Source organism: Protomyctophum bolini, assembly GCF_963924005.1.
Source record: "Protomyctophum bolini genome assembly, contig: SCAFFOLD_130, whole genome shotgun sequence".
NCBI lineage: Eukaryota > Metazoa > Chordata > Actinopteri > Myctophiformes > Myctophidae > Protomyctophum > Protomyctophum bolini.
This window is the reverse complement of record NW_027665561.1, coordinates 106,542-125,870: the sequence shown is the minus strand read 5'-3', so window position 1 is coordinate 125,870 and position 19,329 is coordinate 106,542. Positions and strand designations below refer to the sequence as shown.

The 19,329-nt window shown below is 40.3% G+C and overlaps 1 protein-coding gene across 1 annotated transcript; it reads left to right on the top strand.

Moving 5' to 3' along the window:
* Window positions 1–2,299: 2,299 nt before the first annotated feature.
* Window positions 2,300–3,439, top strand: LOC308312244 (rab11 family-interacting protein 4B-like; the record flags this gene model as incomplete). Its single annotated transcript, XM_080794625.1, is given in 3 exon segments — window positions 2,300–2,355; window positions 2,648–2,754; window positions 2,757–3,439. Coding segments are annotated over 3 exon segments (846 nt in total).
* Between the last annotated feature and the right edge of the window lie 15,890 nt (window positions 3,440–19,329).

Genomic DNA, 19,329 nt, shown 5'->3' with positions numbered 1-19,329 from the left:
CTGATATTGAAAAAAGGATGAGAACGCCAACTTTGAAAGGAATTCAAATGACAATGGAACGGCTTCAAATGGAAAGGAATGGAAAGGTTAAACAGGCAAACAAACTAAAGACACAAACCACTGCTCTCATGGCTTCAAAGGAAAATGTCTCTGCTGTCAATCAAAATCTGAGAAGGATCAAAACCCTATTTGAAAAGGCTGAAGAACAGCACAACACACTGATTTTCCTATGCCTGAGGGGGAGCAAAGTAAACAAAATGCATGGCTCCATTCAGTGATGACAAAGAGTAACACATTCATTAAAGACACATCACAATGGTTACAGGAAAATGGTTTTTCAAATGAGGATGGTGAATATTATAATGAAAATGATGATTGGGGTGAACATGTACAGTGTCAAGATGACATTAATCCTGATGACAGTGTGTCTAATGTATCTATGTCTCATGTGTCAAAGAGGTCAAGGGCCTCTAGCAAAGGTTCTGGGGTGTCATCTGCATGCTTAAAGGCTAAGGCAGAAAAGGCAGCTTTATTGGAAAAAGTGGCTCATCTGCAAAAGAGACACGAAATAGAGGCACAAGAGGAAAAATTTAGGAAAATCAAGGAGCAATTGGACCTCAATATGCAAATAGCAGCTGCTGATGCAATGGTCTTTGTGTTGGAGGGCAGTGATGTAGGAGGAAAGGCCCCTTCAAATGGAATGAACTCTTATGTGAGCAAAGGTCTTAAAGGGCAAGGTCTTACATTTAACCCAAAAGCACAAGAGTTTGTGCCAAAGATGGATGCCCAAGGCTCAACAGCACCACCTATTCCATCCGCCCCTGATGTTCGATCAAAGGTGAAAGGTTATCATACTATGGACCCTCAAAGTGCAAAACGTCCCACTGTCAGACAACTGCTGCAACCAAACATTGGACCATTGCTAACAATCACCCCAAGGAACACCATTCAGAATGTCAATACAATTTCAGAACCTCATGTACAGCAACAACCCATAAACAGGTCCCTGTCTGCACAAAACCAAACACCAGTACAGTCATTACAAAACTCAGTTGACCCGGAGACTCTTTGTGGAATCATGAAACGCCAAAATGAAATAACTACACTGCTGGTACAACAACAAATGGCATCCACTCTACCACAAAGAGACATAACAAGTATTTGATGGTGATCCATTACAGTGTACTTCATTTATCAGGACCTTTGAACATTGTGTCGAAGCAAAGGCAAGCAGCTACCAAGACTGTCTACATTACTTGGAGCAGTACACCAGGGGGCAGCCCAGGGAGCTGGTGAGGAGCTGCCTACATATGCTCCCACAAGAAGGCTATGAAAGGAGGGAGGGGCAAAGGCACTGTTGAAAGAGAACTTTGGCAATGATTATGGAATAGCCACAGCCTATATGGATAAAGCTTTTGGATGGGCCCCTATTAAAGGCGAGGATGTTAAAGCACTGCAGGAATTTGCATTGTTCTTAAGAGGGTGCTGCAATGCTATGATGGAGATCCAATATATGGAGGAGATGGACATCCCATCAAACATGAGGCAGGTCATGCTGAAATTTCCATATAAGCTGCGGGAAAGATGGAGGTCTCAGGCTTGTGCGATTCAGGACCAACGAGGCTACAGGGCCACATTTCCCGACATGGTGAAATTTCTGGAGAACCAAGTAAGAGTCTTGAGGCATCCCCTTTTTGGAGATATTTCAGATGCACGACCAAGCACCTCACAACAGACTGTAACCCAAAGCAGACAGCTACCCAGGAGTTACATCAAAGAAAGCAGTTTTGCAACAACAATCACAGCTACCAACCATACTGCAACCCCTGAGTCCATAACATCACAGGAGCCAGCCTGTCCTGTCTGTGGAGAGAGATTATTCCGGTGTTCAACACTAAATGCAATTTCTCAAAGGGAGAAAATAGAATTTCTAAAAATAAAAGGAATTTGTTTCGGATGCCTAAATGCAGGACATATAAATAAGCAATGTAGAGCTCGTCTGACTTGTGATGAGTGTAATTTAAAACATCCAACGATTCTGCATATCCACAGAGACGAGACACGGGAAAGACCAGTTAGTAGCGCACTTGTCTCCCTCCAAGCATATGGTTGTACTGGGGCCGGAGACCAAGACAGCACACTTTCCATCGTGCCTGTGCAAATAAAATCTAAGAAGGGAGATAAGGTGCTGCAGACGTATGCTTTCTTGGATCCTGGAAGTACAGCAACCTTTTGCACAAATCACCTAATGGAAAAATTGAATTTGCAGGGTACAAAAACCAACATCCTACTGCGCACGATGGGCCAGGATAGTGCTGTTAAGAGTGAAATCTTTACAGGACTGGAGGTGTCTAGGTTGGATGGCAACCAATTTGTGGAGCTCCCAGAGATGTTCACTCATCATACCATCCCTGTTTCAAGGAGTAATATTCCCACACAGAAATATATCGACAAATGGGAATATCTAAAGGCCGTCAAAATCCCAGAATTAGACGCTGACATTGAAATGTTGATCGGGACGAATGCGTCAAAACTCATGGAACCCTGGGAAGTAATAAATAGCTCTGGTGACGGACCCTATGCAGTGAGGACCCTATTGGGGTGGGTCATCAACGGCCCTTTGAGGGGCAATAATATATGCCAACAGGATCTCTATTGTCGAGCTGGAGGAGCTGCTCAAAGACCAGGAGTCCCGTTCGGAGCAGAGCATGGGAGAGGAGCTGAGACGTCACCGAGAGGCTTACAACAAGATGGAGAGGAGAAGAACACACAGATAGAGCTGCTAACCAACCGACTTCAGCAGGTGGAGGACGACAACAGTGACATGTCCATGAACATGTGCCGGCTCAAGCAACAGACGAAAAAACTGGACGAAGAGAAACAGAGGATGACGGACAAGCTGGAGGACACAAGTCTGCGTCTGAAGGATGAGATGGACCTCTACAGGAAGATGATGGACAAACTGAGACAAAACGGGCAGCAGTTCCAAAAGGAGAAGGAGGCAATGGAGGAGGTGATCGAGGATCTGCGTCGGGAGCTGGAGCACCTCCAGCTGTTCAAGCTGGAGACGGAGAAGCCCGACCGCGGTCGCAGCTCCTCCTCCAGCCTGTCCGACATCACCTACAGGACCAGGGAGATGGAACCAGAGCACGAGGTGAAGAGACTCAAACAGGAGAATCAGAAGTTGAGGGAACAGAAGGACGAGTTGAACGGTCAGATCCTCAGCCTGAGTCTTCATGAAGCCAAGAACCTGTTTGCCACACAGACTAAGGCCCAGTCTCTGGCTGCTGAGATAGACAATGCCTCCAGAGTCAGAGACCAGTTAATGTATGCCCTGAAGGAGCAGGAAGAAATCAATTTACGTCTGCGGCAGTACATGGACAAGATCATCCTGAATATCCTGGACCACAACCCCTCCATCCTGGAGATCAAGAACTGACAGTCACACAACTAGCAAGGACAAGGGAGTACTTGCCGCTATTGCAGGAACGACAAAAGTGGACGAAGCCTCACAGGAGTTACATGACAGGGGACATTGCTGTTGTCATGGATCAAAATGCTCCTCATAGATCATGGGAAAGGTGACAAGGACCTTCCCGGACAGGAAAGGATTCGTACGTTCAGTACAGTTGAAGACAAGGACAGGGCAGTTGGAGCGGCCAATATCCAAGCTCTTCCTGCTTCAAGAAGCACTGTAATAATTCATGACTTAATATTGAACTATGGCTCCCTTTGATAATTGCTCATCATATTCACAATTAGGGGCCGGGGTGAAGGAGCCATTTCTGCCTGTGTGTGCCTTTAACCCGTTTGATGGGCGGGTTCACCATGGGGGGTGTGTGTCACACAGGATTGACATATAGAACACAGGTGCAACAAGCCAGGTTGAATGGTTTGGAAGGTATGGGCACAGAAGGCTAGAGATCACACGGTTTTTACCGTATCATAATATATTTGCATTACGAAAACTGCTGTATGACAAACTGTACAATAAATGGGAACATCACCCTACAGCAGTCAATGCCTGGACAATATATTACTATGCGTCAAAAACGATTTCTGTATAATGCATGTGCCCAGCCGAGAGGCAAAGTATAGTTTGAGCTTGCCTCTACACAAATGTTAAAAAAAAAAAAAAAGTTTTCCTCTATGTTTTTGAGACCACTGCTCCTGTAGTCAAGTTGGGAAAAGGACGAAGACAAAAGGCGTAACAGTGCTTTCTCAGTGCTTCAGCATTCTGACAGACAGACAGGCAGCAGTCTATGCTTTGTCGTACAACGGTCAACGGCGTGACGCAGCGGACATGGCAGATCTGGAGGAACTGATAATGCATTTTGAGCTTGTAGATCAGCTATGTTTGCTATATTTTAATTGAAATCCTGATTTATTCATTTATTTTTGCTATTTCTGAATTGGAATCCTGAAAAGTAACCTTTTTAATTTAAAAAAGACAATAGCATTTGAATTGTAGTAATTAGCTGAAATCAATAATATATGAGTATTCTGCTATTAACATGCGGGCCACATTAAGTGAAGGTGGGGGCCGCATGTGGCCCCCGGGCCGCCATTTACCATGTATGGTTTAGTTAGTAGGACTCCTAATATGACATATTGTCGACTACAACCTATCTCAAACCCTCACCCTAACCCTAACCTCCCACAGGGCAGCACACCTAAACCTAACCTTAACCCATGTCTAACCAATAACTAGTCTAAACTAAGTATACCCCGACTGACTTTCAGTAATTGGGTCTTATGATCAAAATAAGAACATTATAATGTGTATAAAAAGAAAAAAAAACTTAGATAGATAGGATGATGACGTGACTTCCGGTGGCATGCACTGATTTGTTTGACCCGCACATGTCGCTCCTCAAATTCGTAAAATAAGTCAAGTCTGGCGGCATCAAAGTTACATTCATGCAGCGCAATATTTACTACAGTGTAGGCACTAAGCAAGTGTAAAGAAAAAGAAAGAAAAAAGACGTTACTGAAGAGGACTCCATGGCACCGCCGACGCGCAACACACCCGTGCCAACAATGGATGCAGAGACAATCAGCAAACTAATCAGAGACGTTGTCCGTGCAGAATTTATTATTGCACTAAAACCCATTCAGACAAGTTTGAACCGTCTGGAAAGCTCACTTAAAGATTGCGCCTCAAAAGTGGAGGCGTTGGAAGAGACGGCAAATCAGACGGATACACGCCTAGACCAGCTAGAGAAGGACTACAGTGTATTGGAAAAAAAGCATGAGCTGTTGAAAATGAAGACGGTAATGCTAGAAAATCACAGCCGCAAATTCAACTTAAGAATCCTTGGGCTGGAAAGCGGAGTTGAAGAAGGCAAACCAACAGCGTTTGTGCAGAAACTACTTTATAATCTGTTTGGAGAGGAGACGCTGGGTCCACCCCCCCTCGTAAGCATAGCACACCGCACCGGGCCAAAAGACAAAGGGAACCGCTGCATGATTGTTAGAATGCACAGCACGGAAACCAAGATGATAATACAACGCCTGGCAACAAGAAATGTAGGAAAACTCAACTACAATCACAAAAAGCTGAGTATATTTCCAGACATACCCGCAGAGCTGCGCGAACAACAAGCCAAATTCAACGAAATCCGAGGCTTGCTACGCAACACCACCTTAAGATACGGGGTAGTCCACCCCGCAAAACTACTCATCACCTTGAACGAGGAGACCCACAGCTTCCTTAAAGCAGAGGACGCCATGAAGTTCTACATGGAAAGGATTAAACCAACGCTGGAACCAGCCGAAAGACGCGACGAAAATATACCTGCGGAGGAGGAGCAGTCCGACCATACATACGAGAAGCAAGCCAGCGCTGGAGAGGAAAAACAAGCCGAGGCTGGAGCACCCGCAGACGGAAGCGACGGCACCTAGACCCGTGGACGCGGAGGGCGGTAGGCTATCATTGTGTGGAGAAACTACGTTTAAGATTATTGCAAGATCTAGGCAACCTACACCGCTACTCCATGATCAACGAATGTTGGACAGACAGAGTGTGTGGCGTTACCTTAGAACATACACACAATTACTTTATCATACAGTACACGCTGCGTGACAGAAAGAATGAACTTGAATTACTGCAGAGAATGCTGCCAGAGGAACTTTAAACAATTATATAATGTCGAAAAAGGAGTGCAACAGGTGAGAGTCATCTGTCTGTTGCTGCCCCAGCTCTGCTAAATAGTGTGGAGAGATGGGAGTTAAAGAAGGGATGTATAAGTTATGTTTAAAGACTATTGTGACCTATTTATTTATTTCCTTTTTGGGGGTTGAGGGAGGTGGGGGGGAGAGGGGAGGGAGGGCAAGGTTCCATGAAGGGTGCGACAAGATAGACAATGGTATAATTTATAAAATGATGAAGAAAGAAAAACAAAACAAAAATGAAACTTTATTCTACTTATAGTTGGTTTAAGAATTGCGGCTGGACTTATCAATGGCTAAGCTAATTATTTTCTCATGGAATGTGCGGGGCCTTAATACAGCAGTAAAGATCGCTAGTTGCTTAGACGTTATTCATAGAAAGGGGGCAGATGTTGCATTACTTCAAGAAACACATGTTATGGAACAAGATATATCTAGAATTGAAAACTCTAATTACAATGTGATTTCTTACTCATCAGCAAACAACAAATCAAAAGGGGTTATCATAATTGCACGTAAAGGCCTTAAATTGAATATTTTGGATAAGGGTGGAGACCAAGAGGGTAGAATAACATATGTAAAAGGAACATTTGGTGGTCAGAAAATTGCGTTGGTGAATGTGTATGCCCCAAACTCGTATGAACCTCTATTTTATCAATCATTATCCAATTATATGGTAGACATGACAGGTTACCAAATTATTCTCGGTTCAGACTTCAATGCTGTATTTAATTATAGGTGGGATAGATCCAACAACACTAACAATAATTCACTCTCCAATACAGCACTTTGCAATCTAGCTCAACATTTTAATCTAACAGATGTTTGGAGAGCTAAAAACCCAGATAAAAAAGAGTATACATATTTTTCGGCAAGACACCAGACGTTTAGTAGGATCGATGTCATTTTAGTATCCTCAGGTCTACTACATTTTGTAAAAAGCGTTAGAATCATACATATGTCTCTTTCAGATCACCACGCTAATAAATGTGAATTTAAATTCCCGACCAACTCACCTAAAAGGGCACCCCGGTGGAGACTTAATGGAACATTATTACAAAACCCTCAGTTCTGTGAACAATTTAAACAGGGACTAGCAGAATTTGTAGAGATAAATAGGGACTCGGTCACAGATATAAGATACGTTTGGAATGCCATCAAAGGGTTCATTAGGAATAAATCTATAGCACTTTCTTCAGGGGTGAATAGAAGACAATTAAAAACTATATCAGACTTGGAACATATTCAGTCAAAATTAATTGAGGAACAACAGAATAACTTTAATAGAGAAAGAGAACGACAATTAGTTAAGACTACATCTGAATTAAATACATTAATTACAAAACGCTCAGAATTTCTGGTGCATAGAGCTAAACAGTCTGATTATTTGGATGGAAGCAAACCAAGCTTTCTACTCGCTAGTAAGATTCGGTATAATGAAGGATTAGCTGATATAAATGAAATTTTTAATGAAACTGGCACACTGTTAAATGACCCCGCTCTTATAAATGCCGAATTTCAAAAGTTCTACAAGAAGCTATATACATCCAATACTACCAACACAATAGAAATGGAAACCTTTTTCACAGGACTAGATCTTCCTCATTTATCCCTCACCGAGGTAGAATGTTTAGAAGCCCCTATAACACTTAATGAAATTTATGACGCACTGAAATCGATGAATTCCGGAAAATCCCCTGGGTTAGACGGCATCCCTCCAGAGCTATACCAGACGTTCTGGCCTGAAATCGGACCTATACTACTAGAAATGTTTCAAAAAGCTACTAGGGAAGGAAATTTCCACAGAGATGTAAATACTGCCATTATATCCTTACTACATAAGAAAGGGAAAGACCCTAACCATTGTTCCAACTATAGAGCAATATCATTATTAAATGCAGATGTGAAATTGTACGCTAAGGTCATATCAAGACGACTAGAGACTGTACTTCAGACTTTGGTAAATCCAGATCAGACAGGGTTTGTAAAAAATAGATTAGCTTCAGACAACATACGTAGATTACTTCACATTATACATCTAGCGCCAAATATAATATCTCCATGTGCCATACTTTCAATTGATTGCGAAAAAGCATTTGATAGTTTACAGTGGCCATATTTATGGTATACGTTTAAAAAAATGGGCTTTGGAGATGGGTTTATAGGCATGCTACAGACACTCTATAATAACCCAACTGCAATTGTCCTTACTGGAAACCAATGCTCAACACCACTCAGTATTGCAAGAGGCTGCCGCCAAGGTTGCCCAATCTCCGGATTATTATTTATCATTTCTTTAGAAGTCCTAGCACAAAAAATTAGACAATCAGAGAATGTGAAACCAATAGTAGTACAAAATACATATCATAAAATATCGGTATATGCAGACGATTTATTACTTTATATGAATGATGTGTCCTCCACACTACCTGCTGCATTAGAGATATTTGAACAATTTAGTAAGATATCCGGTTACAAGATCAATGCAAACAAATCAGCCCTTTTACCATTAAACAAGGCAATGATGGAGACCCAAATAGACACTACAATCCCCATAGTGCATTATTTTAGATATTTAGGTATTGACATATATGCAAATTTAGAAACAATAATATCAAAAAACTACAAACGACTACATAACGCAATTAAAGATGACTATGATAAATGGGGTAAATTAAATCTTTCAATAGCAAGCCGTATATCAATTGTGCGGATGAATACATTACCCAAAGTAAATTTTTACGTGAGTATGTTACCCTTAGAAATACCCCACGGGTTTTGGGACAAGATAAAATCAGCAGTATCGAAATTCATCTGGAACAAAAAGAAACCAAGAATAAGTACAGCCATATTAGAACATAGTAAGGAGTGTGGAGGACAAAATCTACCCAACTTTGAACTGTATTATATATCTTTTACTCTTCGTCCTTTGCAACATTGGTTTTCAGATGAAGGCCAGACGCCTTGGGTTCAGATAGAAAAAAATATTGTATTGCCTTTTTTACTCAAAGATACCTTGCTCTGTAACCTGACTGAAGAATATTGTATAGAAAGGTTTGGTCCTATTATTGCTCATGCTGTCCGAATATGGAAACGTACAGAAAACATACTTAAATGGCAAAACCCATGGCACAAAAATACGCCAATATTTAGGAACAACAATTTACTCATAGGCCAAAGACCCATCATATTCCATCAATGGCAACGGTGTGGCATTAACATACTTCCGGACATGATGAGCAATGATGGACTTATGTCATTCCAAGAACTCAAATCCAAGTATAATCTGCCTGGCTCCTCCTTTTTCTTTTATTTACAGTTACGTACTGCAATGCGTACATATGGAGTACCTTGGAATAGTATTCCCAAACATCCAGTTATCGAAATGATTACCTCAGATATTAACAAAGGCTTTGTTTCTCATGTATATGGAGAATTACAAAAAGTGTCAAATACCTTTATGGGAATTACCACAATATGGAATATAGACCTGAAAGATTATGGACATGTAGATTGGAAGAGAGTGTGGAACAACATTACTATAACCTCTCGTAATTATAACCATCAGATGATGCACTATAAACTAATACACAGATTCTATCTAACTCCAAGAAAACGCTGTCAACTCCAATTAGTACCAAACCCAGTATGTAATTTGTGCTCATTGAGAACGGTGGGCACATATGTACATATGTTCTGGGAGTGTCCCAAGGTCATGACATTCTGGTCTCGGGTAGCTAGGACCTTATCTGAAATACTTACAATGGAGATACCTTGCCTCCCTCAGATTTTTTTGTTAAACGATGATTCCACACTCTCAATACCAGTCATTAAAAAAAAAGTATTCTTTGCTGGAACTACTGCTGCAAAAAATCTCCTTGTTTCTAGATGGAAACCTCCACATAGTCTTGCTGTAAGAAAATGGAAAATACTATTTCTGAATGTATTGGGGTTGGAAATATCAATTGCGAGAACGAATGGAGCAAAAAGGCAATCTATTGATGCACTTACAGAGGCTGTAGAAAAGGTCAAAGCACAACTATAATGCCATAATGTAACTATTTATTTATTTAATTATGTATGTATGTATGTTGTATGTATGTACACATGCCTACTTTTCAATCCTTATTTATAAGTCTACCAACCATATTTATTTATTATTGTTATTTATTTACTTATTTCTAAATGTCAAATTAACTGATGAAATGTCTGTTCTTGTTGCAATGATAATTGGAACCGTGGGGAGGGTGGGGCGATGGGGGAATTGAAATGAAAATGAAAAATGCTTAATAAAAACTTGGTCACAAAAAAAAAAAAAAGAAAAAAAAACTTTTGCCACTTCTGCTTTAATATAATATTGTAGCACAATTTGCGGAACAAAAGCATTCCACTGCTCCTACAAGTACAAGTTACTGGCAAATAAAAACTTGATTATTGATTCACAACAAATTCACAACAAAATTCAAACTAATTCACAACAAAACACAACAAATCCATGACATGTGGGCTTGTAGATCTGCTATGTTCGTCGCGTGACACTGTCTTACGACTAAGTATAAACATGACTTGTGCTGCTGCCTGCAGGCCACGTAAACTGGCCGCTCTGCTTGTTACATCACAATCAAAAAATGGGACTCACCAAACCTGGTGAGATTTTTTAACATGAACGCATCTAGACTACGACCCTGACAGGAATAAACCTATATATTTCCCAGTACATATACAGGAATGTGTTCAAACTATTCCTCGATGACAGGACACTTAAGGATTCACAATGTAAAAGCAAGTCAGAGGTATGCATTTTAGCCAAAAAACATTGAGTGAGTTTAGTAATCAATCAACGCATTAAAACAATCAACAAGTTAAAACAGAGTCCTACCTGAGGTCCAGAAAAAGGTGAACAGCACCAATATTTGGTAAAAATTCATATCTGTTTGTCAAAACAGATACATGGACGTTCAATCAGACTTTAGTCTTTAAATGGGCATTCAGTCAACAAGAAGCAGTGTGGTCTGGTCTCTTTGGGGTCGGCACTTCGTGTTTTATCATGTTTTCTTCATCAGTCATGTGGTTTCTCTAACGTCATGCTGCTCTTACTGACATTCTGACAGCAAATGCTTATCAACGCGCCAGTTGGAAAACCCAACACATCACCAGTCCAGTAAGCCATGACTGTGTACTGTCCATATAAGGCAATGGTCAATTCACACAGGAACACAGTCCTGTGTCCTAACAGGTCCTGTGTCCTGTCCTGAGTCCTGTGTCCCCGCCTTCAGAATGCCTCTCCCCGGGGCACTGCTATTCATGCAGGCTCAAGTTACCTGGCCGCTCTCTCTCTCTCTCTCTCTCTCTCTCTCTCTCTCAGATCCAGTTTTAACCCAGAATTTATTTATTTATTTCTCAAGCGCAATAGTTCAAAGTTCTCTCTAATTTCACAACGCATCGCAGCGCGACAAGTTGTGAACTAGGAGATTAGATATATTCGAAGAAACTATAGCATAGGAACCACTGGAAAAAATAACAAACATCCGTGCGCAACCAAGCCACATTGAGAAGGCTGTCTGCATGCGATTCTAATGTTTCCGTCACCACGGACGAAACTTTCATCTCATTAATCATTGGCATGCAGGATTGACATAGCGTTATCAACTTGTGGGTGATCATTTTATGTATCAAATATTATATTAACTCAAGGCAAGGCTACAGTTTTGAATACAAATCTCGGAACTGGTGTAGAATGGAAAACAAAGCTTCACCTGGCGCGCACAGTCCCGCAACTCTACTCACTCACTCACTGCTATTATTGCCTGTCTGTCCTTGAATAAACAGCGACTAGATTCAAGTGACAACGAGCGACGGACAAGATGCCAAATGTGTTTGAAGGTTTTAATTTATTCATAACTACTGCCATATGTCTCAAAACTAGCCTTCGCCAAGGTAACAGGAATTCCAATATGAAATAAATAGGCCTACATTGAGAGGTAACAGGTACGCTCGCCCCTTTTCCAACTGACCCCCGCGAAAAGTGAAGAACGGTCGCCCCGGAATTTCGAAAAGTGAAGACGGCTTGCCCCAAAGCCGTGAATAGCTCGCCCCCAAAGTGTGGTTATCTCGCCCCACAGCGTGCACGGATATCTCGCCCCAAAGCACGGATATCTCGCCCCATGTTTATTTTACCTTATTTCTCATATTAGAACCTTTAGAATCAATGTTGTTTGTCAAAGGAGAACATTTAGAACCAGTTTGTTGTTGTTGTTGTTGTTGGTCAAATGAAAATGATGCATGGATAGTGAATGGCTCACCCCCCTCCATTGTTCTGGAAATTCCATTCTGGAAAGGTGTTCCATTCCTCCATTGTTACTGAAATTAGTTGTCGTTGTTGTTGTACTATTCTGCTATGTCTGCCTAAAAGTACAGTAGCCTACTTGTAAGGGCCGATTCATACTCCTATTTTAGAGCTGAATAAAAGTCGGTTCGGCGCTGTAGAGCCTACAATTTTACGTCATTTGAGATTTGGGGGCGCCGGTACCGTCCTAAAGTCGCCTCTTCGGTGCTACTGAAAATTTCTGACGAGCCGAAATCATTTTGGCACTACAGCGCAGAAACAGCGGTAAAATAGGAGTAGGAATCGGCCCTTAGAGTTAAAGATGGATTTAAAGGTGGATTTTTGAAAATGACTCAATGATTTTAGGCTGAGGCATATATATATATATATATATATAGGCCTATAAATATATATATATATATATATATATATATTCTAGATAGTTCCAGTGATCCTGGACTGCACCAACACAGAGTAAATAAGGTGGTTGAGCGTGTACATTCTAAAGTACTCAGATGATACAACTTTAATTTTTTTGCTGCTAGTATTGAAGTAGCGTTGTATATATTTTTTTTATATATGTGTTCTTTGTTTACCTGTTGTGTTGTGTGATTCAGTCTGGAGAGCTGAGGAGACAAATATCAGAATAAATGAGTTCCACTGTAACAGAGAACATGGATCGTCTCTACTAATACATTCTGCTTGGGTCTACATGTGGTTTATCTGTTGCACCAAATGCACTGGAGAAAAGTAGTTCATTTGGCAGCCATTATGCAAGCCTAATGAAGTTGACCTACTTTTGAACCTATTTCAGGTAAGATTTCACTATTTGAATATTATATTAAGATATTGCAATTGATTTTTGTATACTGTATACTGTAAGGTTTGCCCTTACAGATCAAAATGTCCTCATTTAAGTCTGTTTTCTGTGTTTCCTTAAATTTAGAATTTTAGACTTGTTCTTTAACACTGTTTCCCAAATAGGGGGTTGGGTCCCATTTGTGGGTCATGGACACATTGTTATGGGTCCCTTTATGTTTTGTTTCCTACATTTTGGTTTTAATTATTACTAGTTCAGGACATAAAAAAAAAGAAAATCCCAAAAAAGCAAAAAGTTTCATGAATTAAAAACATTTTTTTTAAAGTAATGTCATGAAGAAATCAAAGAAAGAATATCAAAGAAATTCCATAAATTAGAAAACAAGTGTTTAGGTAGTAGTGAAAATAGCCAATCTACAAGCTCACAATGCGGCGCAAAGCCACATGTTGTGAGCTTGTAGATCGGCTATTTTAACTAGGCTATAGTTTGGGTGTCGGGGAGGGGAGACATCATATTTTTATTTTTGGGTCACGGGCTAAAAAGGTTTGGGAAACACTGGTTTAGAAGAAAACCTCTTTATTGCATACGGACGGTAACTATTAATTTATTTCAGTAAGTGGACCCTGGCCATTTTAACCCATTTAGACCTGAGCTCGATTCGTCAAAATATCTTCTAAATCATGACAGTTTTCTGAAAATCTATGTTTCTATGTCAGTGGTGCAACCTTTTTCATGTCAAGGACCCCCAGAATTATCTGTATTTTGACTGCGGAGCGGACACCTATCTGAAAATATGTTGTTCCAGCGAAAGCAAAGATTTGAGTTAAAGAACATTGGCTCTGAAAGAATATATTCAGCAAGCTTGTAGATCTGCTATTTTTCAACAGTTAAATAATAACATAATGCTTAACGCATTTAGACCTGAGGACGATTCTACAAATGCCTTCTAAATCCTGACATTTTTCTGTCATGTAACTGGACGCTGACCCCCATCTGAAAATATGTTGTTCCAGGGACCCCAGTAGCAAAGATTTGAGTTAAAAAACGTTCGTTATGAAAGAATATATTCAAAGATTTGCGCCACATTTTCACTATTAAAAGAAAAATAGCAGATCTACAAGCTCATAGCACAGCACCGAATGCCGCGCTACAAGCTTGTAGATCTGCTATTTTTCAACAGCTAAAGAATAGCATAATGCTTAATTCACCAAAAGGGGTTCCCGTCCAGAATGTGTTGCATGACACATACAGTATACAGTATGTACCCAGGTAGAGCCTTGAGAAGCAGAGCGTCTCAACCTTGACTGTTCCACAACCAGAGGAGCTTCTCTACAGATGATAGCTTTAATGGAGTCTAATCACCACAACTCTGCATAACAACAGTGTTCTACAGAATCACAATAGCGATTCTGAGATTTTCACAGTCGCCTTGTCAGACAGTAAAGTCGAAGTTGAGTCGATGCAGCAACGTTTTATGACGGGGGGCCTCTCCAATATGGCACAGTGTATGTATCTATATGGAAAAGCGCTGATTATCAAAACATAAAAATGTAATAGTAAATAGAACTAAACACGTACGCAAGTGTGCCTCGCACACTGTTACACAGACCAGAAAAGAGAACACAGTCAACAGGAGAGGGGGCATAATTGGCACACAGCACAGCGCAGCGGCCCGAGAACACAATACAAAATATAACATTAGTCATTAACACTAGTGGCAGTACAGCAACCTGACCATCAGAACACAATAGAAGACATAGGTCTATATTAACATTTATAGCAGCCAGCAGCACAACACCAGAATACAATCTGCTGACCTTCCACGTTCACGACGTGAACATGTATTCCTTCTCCTCCTCCTATACAACTCGATAACGCTCTCATGTTACTTCTTTTCTGAGCCATGCAAATAAACAACAACCCACTCTGACCGGAGAGGGAGAGATTCATGCGTCCTGTGCATAAAGCTAAACCAGAAACAGGACAGTCACTGCATCAGCAAGGAGGTGGGGGGGGGGATCTATAGTCTGGGGATAAAGTTTGCACGCTTCTATCTGTTACTTCTCTGCCACAGTGCAGTTCAACATCAGCCATTCAGCCAGTCAATAGGGTCCAGGGACTTTAAGCAACGACTGTTTTCAGGACGGACACAGCATAAGAGAGGTGATGGAGCAATCGGCGTTATGACAGCTATAATTTCAATAAACATGGTTATGACATGGCGTTGTAGTGTAGGTTCTCCAGTAGCAAAAAGGGCTGCGACGGAGAGCAGGTTAATGCACAATTCATCATGACAATTCAATTCAATTCAATTGGCTTCATTGGCATATGAGAAAAGTGAACACTGCAGGATGTTTAAAGGGATATTTCACTTTCAAACATAGGTCTACCCCAGACAGTATTTAACCTATATTTTGATATTTGATGTGCATTTTATCCTTATTACTTCAATAAGACAAAAACAACAATTAATTGTCACTCTAATTCTAGTTCATGAGGGGCTATGTTTTTTCAATTATACCTTTTTATTTATTTATAGAAAGAAAATGCATGGCCCCTGACGTGTTACAGTATTCAGTCACCTGAACCAAGGACGGATGTTTTAGATGAATCCATCATGGTATTCAAATTTGAGTTTGAAATTACAATTAGTGTTTGTAATTGAGGGGGCGTGTCTGATAAAAATCAAATTATGAATCGAGCATCTCACATGTTTGAAATGCCCCTTCAATGAGTCATGCTAATGACTGCTAATGATTTGTGGCCATATTATTGTAAAGTGTCACCAAATAATGTATCTATCGTCACTGTCGGGAATACAATATATAAAGTCACAATATCAATTTTGATGAGGCAGTGTGCATTATTTAAAATTGTTTTTTTAATGAACATTTTGGAGTTGGTTTCTCCCCGACAGCAGAGATATCATAATAAATGTCCTATAGATCTAATATATAGACGTCATGAACATGCTTCCTGCATACCCCAGGGACATGCAGAGAGTGTTAGAGGGGCAGGGGCTGCAATCCCGTAAGAGGGCACTTTTGGACAAAAATTGCGAAAATAGGAGATCTACAAGCTCACAACGCGTCGCACCGCGACACGTTGAGAGCTTGTAGATCAGCTTTTTTGGGGGCGCAACCCAGCACTCTTTAGCTAGTGGATTTCAAAACAAATATGTTCAAGTTCAGGAGACTTCGTAAAAGAAAAGCAATTATCCTGAATGCGCTGCCTTCCAGCATGTTGGAAAGGAAAGGAGTTGCATTTGCATTTCTTTCACCACAGAAAGGGCAGTTATTTTACAGACGGGCAAAAGGGCAGGGGCTGAAGCCCCCTTTGATGTCTATGTGTGCAGGTGCCATGCCAGACCCACCTGTGGTGTCCACCTGGCTGCTGAGTCCTGCCTCTTCAGTGGCTAAGGCTGGGTTAGTGGTCACAGCATCCTCCTTGGCCCTTCCACCTTAGGATATTGTCAATAGTATTGTCACTTTTCACACATCTAACATGATCTCGCACCGGCATTTTTCTCTTCTTGACTCTTATCTTTTCTGATGTGTTTCTCACATGTGTTCTTTGTAGATTAAACTACGGTCAAAATGAACATAAGAGGACGTCGGCTGGTACTAGAATGCTTGAATTTTATATAGGCATAAAATGGTACAGAATAATGCAATGAATTAGTTTGGTTAGTCAATTTGGCACATACGGCCATACTAGGCTGAGCCTTTCTTTTTCTCAATGTAAAAAACAACAACAAAGCCCGCCTTGGTTCCCCGGATATCCGGTGCTAAACACAAATGCATAATGGGATATGCAGTTCAACTTATAATTTGTTTCTTAGTAAGCAATATCAATCAAATAAATCATACTGTGAATTAAATCGACTTCTTTTGTTTATAATCAATTCTCCTTTTAACTGTAATAATAATAACAATATGCAATGAGCACATTTGACTGTTATGCAATATAAATATTACACAAATGAACTGTAACCTAAATGAAGTTACAACATTCTTTGTTTCCCTCAAATGATTAAAAGTAGAGGTCATTCTGACAGGCAGGAAAACTTGACAGAAAAAGACTACCGTTATATATAGCACTGATGAAGGTCTTAGGACCGAAATATTTGCTACTTTTAATGTACTTTTGTGTTATAATAAAGATAAAAAAAATCTTAAGTCTCGGTCTGTTAGAGTTTTCTTTTATTTTTTATATAGTGAGCGAGTCTTTTTCTGTCAAGTTTTCCTCTATGTTTTTGAGACCACTGCTCCTGTAGTCAAGTTGGGAAAAAAAGGACGAAGACAAAAGGCGTAGGTTTCTCAGTGCTTCAGCATTCTGACAGACAGACAGGCAGCAGTCTATGCTTTGTCGTACAACGGTCAACGGCGTGACGCGCCAGACATGGCAGATCTGGAGGAACTGATAATACATTTTGAGCTTGTAGATCAGCTATGTTTGCTATATTTTAATTGAAATCCTGATTTATTCATTTATTTTTTCTATTTCTGAATTGGAATGCTGAAAAGTAACCTTTTAATTTAAAAAAGACAATATCATTTGAATTGTAGTAATTAGCTGAAATCAATAATATAGGAGTATTCTGCTATTAACCTGCGGGCCGCATTAAGTGAAGGTGGGGGCCGCATGTGGCCCCCGGGCCGCCATTTACCATGTATGGTTTAGTTAGTAGGACTCCTAATATGACATATTGTCGATTACAACCTATCTCAAACCCTCACCCTAACCCTAACCTCCCACAGGGCCTAAACCTAACCTTAACCCATGTCTAACCAATAACTAGTCTAAACTAAGTATACCCCGACTGACTTTCAGTAATTGGGTCTTATGATCAAAATAAGAACATTATAATGTGTATAAAAAGAAAAAAAAACTTTTGCCACTTCTGCTTTAATATAATATTGTAGCACAATTTGCGGAACAAAAGCATTCCACTGCTCCTACAAGTACAAGTTACTGGCAAATAAAAACTTGATTATTGATTCACAACAAATTCACAACAAAATTCAAACTAATTCACAACAAAACACAACAAATCTATGACATGTGGGGCTTGTAGATCTGCTACGTTCGTCGCGTGACACTGTCTTACGACTAAGTATAAACATGACTTGTGCTGCTGCCTGCAGGCCACGTAAACTGGCCACTCTGCTTGTTACATCACAATCAAAAAATGGGACTCACCAAACCTGGTGAGATTTTTTAACATGAACGCATCTAGACTACGACCCTGACAGGAATAAACCTATATATTTCCCAGTACATATACAGGAATGTGTTCAACATTCTTTGTTTCCCTCAAATGATTAAAAGTAGAGGTCATTCTGACAGGCAGGAAAACTTGACAGAAAAAGACTACCGTTATATATAGCACTGATGAAGGTCTTAGGACCGAAATATTTGCTACTTTTAATGTACTTTTATGTTATAATAAAAATAAAAAAAATCTTAAGTCTCGGTCTGTTAGAGTTTTCTTTTATTTTTTATATAGTGAGCGAGTCTTTTTCTGTCAAGTTTTCCTCTATGTTTTTGAGACCACTGCTCCTGTAGTCAAGTTGGGAAAAAAAGGACGAAGACAAAAGGCGTAGGTTTCTCAGTGCTTCAGCATTCTGACAGACAGACAGGCAGCAGTCTATGCTTTGTCGTACAACGGTCAACGGCGTGACGCGCCAGACATGGCAGATCTGGAGGAACTGATAATACATTTTGAGCTTGTAGATCAGCTATGTTTGCTATATTTTAATTGAAATCCTGATTTATTCATTTATTTTTTCTATTTCTGAATTGGAATCCTGAAAAGTAACCTTTTAATTTAAAAAAGACAATAGCATTTGAATTGTAGTAATTAGCTGAAATCAATAATATAGGAGTATTCTGCTATTAACCTGCGGGCCGCATTAAGTGAAGGTGGGGGCCGCATGTGGCCCCCGGGCCGCCATTTACCATGTATGGTTTAGTTAGTAGGACTCCTAATATGACATATTGTCGATTACAA